The 6,000-nt window shown below is 61.1% G+C and overlaps 1 protein-coding gene across 1 annotated transcript in view; it reads left to right on the forward strand.

The window, feature by feature from the left end:
- The window catches only part of DDX31 (DEAD-box helicase 31), a 55,080-nt gene extending 51,103 nt beyond the window's left edge, over positions 1-3,977 (forward strand). Inside the window, exon 20 of the mRNA XM_084898651.1 lies at positions 3,353-3,977. Coding sequence (XP_084754777.1) covers positions 3,353-3,545 — 193 coding nt within the window. The 3' untranslated portion in view covers positions 3,546-3,977. The remainder of the gene's footprint in view (positions 1-3,352) is intronic.
- The last annotated feature ends 2,023 nt before the right edge of the window (positions 3,978-6,000 follow it).

Genomic DNA, 6,000 nt, shown 5'->3' on the forward strand with positions numbered 1-6,000 from the left:
GTCCTTGCCCGGACCCTCCAGTTCATGCCGCCTCAGAAACAGGAGAAGCATGGCAGTCCCGCTGCCCTTCACCTTAGTCATCCTAACCCTCCCTCGGAGCCGCTGTCTGTCTCCTCACCTCCCCACACCTCACCTCCTTTTTGAGGGGCCGTTCCGCCCCTCCCCGTGGAGTGATGCCAGAGGCATCCGTGTGGCTGTGACCAAGCCCACGACCTGGGCACGTGCCCCGACCAGGAGTGAACTATGGCCAACCACGGAGGCACACTGGCCCGGCTCTGATTCTACCCAAACTGGGCTGCAGTTTGACCCTAAAGCATAAAGGAAACTGATGGGCCTGAAAATACAGATAGAATTAAAAATCCGCCCTGCCCAGAGCCGAGTCCTCCTCTCCCTGCTCTCCCGCTCACCTGCAGGCGCTCTGACCTCCTCGCTCGCTGGAGGGGCATCTGCCCGCCCTGCAGGGTGATCCACCCCGAGGGGGCGAGGGGGTCGCTCAGCCTCCACTGCAGGGGCTTCCCTGTGGTCAGATAAACTGATGTGTTGCCTGGTAACACCAGGCGGGTGGATGCTCAGGAAGCCCATTGGAAGGGGTTTGGTATTTGGGGGGCGAGGAGGGCAAGGGAGCTGGCAGGTTCCGGGAGAAGGACAGCTTGCCAGGAGAAGGGCCGTGTGCGCCCACCCTGTGCCTGGGCTTAGCGTGTTTCATCTCCCATCTGCTCCTGGCTCTCCCGGCTCGGCCTCAGAACGAGGGAGGGACAGGGAGCCGCCGGGGCGGGTGGGAGAGTGGGTCCCGCTGGGGTGGCCCTGCAGGTGGACCCCGAGGCGAGGCTCCCTCCTCAGGGACTGGTTTGGGAAATGCGGGCCCTGCTTGCTCTCTGGACGCCCGGGGCCTTGGGGTTTGGGTCCCACCTTCCAAGTACTGTTGACCTCGAACAAGTCAGGTCTGAGCTGTGGGCACTTCGGTGCGGCCCCTTGTGTAAGTCAGGCCCATGCTGTCCAGGGCACAACTGTGTTTCCATGGTCGCTGGGACCTGGCTGTGCCCAGGGTCAGTGCCCCGTCCGCCTCTTCAAGGCCAGCTGTCCGGGGACCGGGAAACGTCATACTGACTAGAAAGGCCTGAGGTCATACCCTCAGAGCGAGCAGGGCCATCTCCACTGCTCCTCCCAGCGGGGCCTGAGATCCCCGTGGCCGTCCCCCTCGCTCCCCGCCCAGTGGTGTTGGCGAAGGTGTGGGTGGGGGTGTGACTGTGGCCCTGGCACTGTCTGCTGGGCCGCCAGCTCCATCGGCGCCAGTGCACCCGCCCGGGTAGAGTCGTTCTTGCCGTGGCTTCACGGTGACAGGAGCAGCCGCTGAGGTGGTGGAGGAGCGTGTGCTGGGAGGCTATTTTGACTGAAACTTTGCATATTTTGAAACTCTGGTTGTTACATTTAAAATTATACACATTGTGAGCGCCTGGTTCAAACGAGGGGGAAGAGAAAGCACGCCTTCCTGTCACACCTTTCACTCTGTCTGTCATGTCACCGCCTAAAAATACCTGCGCGCCGAGTGGCAGCCTTCATTTCGGGGGTTTCGGTGCTCAGCGGGCGGCCTGTCTCCTGCACCACCAAACCCACACCAGCCCCGGAGGAGGGGCGTCCACCCGGGGTGGTCAGTCCCCTCGGGACGGGGCGGGGTCCGGGGCTCACAGCCCTGGCACAGCAGGGACCAGAACAAATCACACGGGGCTCAGCCTGGCTCCTGTGGCCTCGGGGAGCCGCTGCGCATCTCTGAGCCTCCACTCCTCATCACAGCCCGCATGCGGCCAGCAGGCGGCATCTGTGTCCTGTTTCACTTGAGCCTACGAAGCCCTCGGAGCTGCATCGTGAGCAGCACCCCGTTTTCCTGTGGGGGCGTCACAGAGCCAGGCCCCATCCCCACCTGCCCCATCGTCCACTGAGATGTTTCTGTGCGACCACATCATGGTCCTTTGTCCCTGTAACCGAGCTGGCCCTCCTGGCACACCGGGTGGTCCGTCCTGGACCAGCAGCCTGGAGTCCCCCTGGCCGTCTGCATCTTGGCTTCTGCAAAGGTAGGCTTGGGCGAGTCACCCCCTCCTCAGGTCTCAGTTTGTAAAGTAGGACGACCGCCTCCCCCGCCTCATCGAGCAAAGGTGGTATGAGGCAACAGAACCCCGAAAGCGCTCCCCTGGCTGCCTCTGACCCGGCCCTGCAGCACGGGCCCCCTCCCCCGGCTCAGCTGCCTTTGCGTGTCTCCCGAGTGGATGCCGGGGTGTGGCCGACACAGGCGGCGGCCGGAGCCCTGCATCGTGTGGTTGTGGCTGGGCGGCTCCCTGAGCTCTGCCGTCTGCTCAGTCCTGGTTCAATTTGGGTTTTAAAGTTCTGTCACATTTAGTCTGGCTTACCCTCCAATTATTACAGCAAAAAAAATGTTTCAAAGATAAGTAGTGGAAGGCAACATCTACCTCTTGGAAGCACCCCAAGAAACAGTGTTCCCCAGAGACACTGCCACTTCGGTGGTGTGGGCTCAGAGGTAACTGTGCTGGCGCTGGTGCTGTTTTGGTTTAAGTCCCAAATTAGGAAACATTCTTTTATTCTCCAATTTGCATTATTATTTTCCCTGTGTACCTTTGAACTTCTACACATTTCCCCTCTGATCCCTGGGGCAGGCCTTTGAAAGCAGCCCTGGTGCGCTCTGCTCACTGGGGCTTCCTTTGTGGGCATCACAGGTGGGTGTTCTACACACTGAGGGCAGGACCTGCATCGGCAGAGATGCCAGCCAGCCTGACCTAGAGCTGAACCCCAGCCATCCCGGGGCCTGGCTGCCTGAGCTGAGGCTCAGCGTCTGAAATCGATGCTCAGCCGTTGGCCTTTCCCACGTGGGTCGGGGCAGGGAGAGACCCCTGGGTGCCGAGCGCATGGGGTTGGGTTTGTCGGCTCAGAGTAATGGCAAGGGTCCCTTCAGCCGCTGAGAGATGTCTGTGTGGTGCCCGCCCTGGCTGCGGCCCCTGCCGGGCAGTCAGCTCAGCCCTGGAGGGGGGGCTTCAGGTGGGTTTCTCCGTCCTCTGGCGAGCTGCCGCGGCGGCCGCCTTGTTTGCCATCAGAGTGAATGTGTAGCGTTCTTTTTTCCCCGGAAAACAACACAGAACAAAGGCTCCCTTTCAAAGACGCCTGCTACTCTGCCACCTTTGTGAGAATCTGCCATTGCCGTGTCTAATCTGTGGCGCTCACAATATCAAAACAAGCATGGGAGGACCACTGCGCAGACAGCGCGCGGCTCCGTCTAACCAGCCGCCGCAGCCTCTTTCTGACGGCAGCGGGAATAATCAGCTTCTCTCTGCGTCCTGTTCTCTAGGCCTGACCTGGGGAGGAAGGCCCAGCAGCAGCGCCTTGCCGAGGCCTTGCTCTCGGAGTTCGCCAGCGGGCTGGAGGCTGGCGGTGCCAAGGCGAGAAAGCAAAGCAGACAGGCCGAGCCAGACGGCGAGCTGGACGAGCCAGACGGCGAGCTGGACGAGCCGAGCAGCGCCGACAGCTCCAGCGACGACTGAGGCCCTCGCCAGCCCGGGCCGTGGAGGAAAAGAAAAAGTGCCCCCATGACACAGAAATAAGCCCAGAAAGTGTTCTCAAACTCCTGCCACTCCCGGCCCGTCCTGTCCTCTCTGACCTCCCAGTGCCCTTCCTTCCCGACAGCCCACAGCCTTCCCTGGGGTCGTGGGGCCCCGGCCGCACAGTGTAGCTTAGCAGTTAGCCCGTATCTATCTGTAGACCGTACGCTGCTTACCCTCTCCCTGCCCCACACCCTCGCCAGAGCCCTGCGCCACCGCTGTGAGGCCCGGTGCTGCGGCAGCCAGCCGGCTGCCACCTGCCTCACACGCTGACCTGAAGAAGTTCCATGTGTACCCGTATTGGCATGCCTTTTGTAAACCGTTTTAAGATCTGGATTTAAATTTGTAAACGAATAAAAAATATTTATCCAACCATTTGGTCGATGTCCAAATGCTTTGTGGGGACCTGAGGGGTTTGGTGGGTCAGCGGACTCCTGTCCGCAGCTGCCCTGGCTCGTGCTGGGGTCACACATTGCTCGCCCTGCACGTCCACGGGAGACTCTCGGGGTGACTGACTGACCATTGCCCTTCTATTTGCCTTCGAGGTCAAAAGAAGCCAAGGCCCTGCGCTCCCCCCCCTTTGAATTCATCTCGTCTGGTCTCTGTTGTGGCCAGCCTCGGGTGCCCCTCTCCCATGGTGTCTGCTGGGAAGTTTGAAGGAGGACCCCCGCAGTGTATTGATTTCTCAATAAATGTAAGATTTGGACACGTGACTCCAGGGGGTCTGAGGAGGATGAGGGAGGGGTAAAGCCACCCACCTCTGTCTGCTTTGTCCCTTCTCCCACTGTCCAAACCCCCCCCCCCCACACACACACACACACACACACACCCGTTCCTGGGATGCTGCAGAGGCCCCACTGCAGCAGGCCCTCCAGACTGGCCCGGAGGCACCTCAGAGGCCGGAGCGGCTGGCCCGGTGGCAATCCTCATGCCCATAGCACACGCCAGGGCGGGGGCAGAGCTGCCCTTTATTTTGATGCCTGAAGGTTCACATGATTTGGATGAGAAAAGGAGGGATCAAACTCCAGCAGAAGCAGCTGTGTGAGAAACAGGATTAGCGCCTGATGGGGGCCGCAAAGGAACCCGGCTCTTCGTTCCCACGAAGGGGGAATCCAGAGAGCTCGCACTCCTGGGGAGGAAGTGCCAGAAGCGTGCAAAGGGTGAGCGACTGAATTCCCGGATCAGAACTTCCCTCCGCTTGCTAACACTTCGGTGAGGGTTTCTCATCAATACAGAAACAGAAACGGGCTTAGCAGCCTGAGGGTTAATATTCCCCAAATGTGAGGAACCTCAGAAGAAATCTTCTTATCGCAGCTCCTGGCAGATCAGACGGTTCAGGCGTCAATTAGGCAGAGCTTTGGCCTAATTCCACGGCACACATTCCGTGTGGTGTGCCTCCTCCGTCCGTCCTGCCTTTTCTTTCCTCTCATTTCCCAAACTTCCCGCTCCTCCTGCTTCGGGTCAGGGAGGATGTGGGTGTTTCCTGGTGGTGCAGCCCAAAGCCTTCCTCCCTGGCGCCCGTGGAATGTGGTTTTAACGCCACCCTCAGGTCTGCGACCCCGCCGGTCTCACACCACGGGGGAACCCAGTCTGTCCCTCCGGCTGACGCAATTGGAGCGGCATCTTAGAGCCAAGCAAACGCGAGAAGGGCCTTTGGACAAAGGCCGTGCATTCCTTCAGATTCCCCTCTCGCTGTGGTGGAGGGAGGCGAGATCGGGAGGAGGGGAGTCCATGAGGACCCTAAGGCAGCCTGTTCAGACTGCTGGTGGCCTTGCTGCAGCGCTTCCGTCCCCCAAGGGACAGCCAGGGACAGCCCTCCGGACGGAGGCTTTTCCCCGGGAGCCGGCGCCCGCGGGAAAGGGCGCGGCACTCATCTTCATGGACATCCCTTGTCTGTCGTCTGTCCACGTTGGACACTCAGATCAGCTCAACTATTCCCCGCAGCCTCACACCAAGGCCCCCGGGAGTCTGAGCTTCCCACCCCTGCTGCCCCTCCCGGCTGGGAGTCTAGGCTTATGGGAGCGGGGGGGCAGGGAGAAGGAGCATGGGAGGGGGCAGAAGCCTGGGAGGGGGCAGAGGGAAGGCTTCGGGGCCTCTTCCTGTCCCGCCTGCTGGGAGGAGTGGGACGATCACACTTTTTTCTCTTTTAAATGCGGGTTCGCCCAGCCCTGGGGCCGGAACTGCCCGGCTCCACCTGCGGCGCCGGGAGCCGAGCCGCCTCGCCCCGCCCGGAGGCCGAGGTTGTTGCCTCGGACGCGCAGGGCCGTTTAAAACCCCGTGATTGGAACTTGTCGGAGGCTTGTTCTTCATCAGTGTGAGGCGGCCGCCCCCGCGGAACAAGGACAATTACAGGGCGCGGGTCCGGGCGCGGCCGGGCGTCGGAGGCCGCCGCCCCCAC

The sequence above is a fragment of the Pipistrellus hanaki genome (assembly GCF_964339955.1).
Source record: "Pipistrellus hanaki genome assembly, chromosome: 11".
NCBI lineage: Eukaryota > Metazoa > Chordata > Mammalia > Chiroptera > Vespertilionidae > Pipistrellus > Pipistrellus hanaki.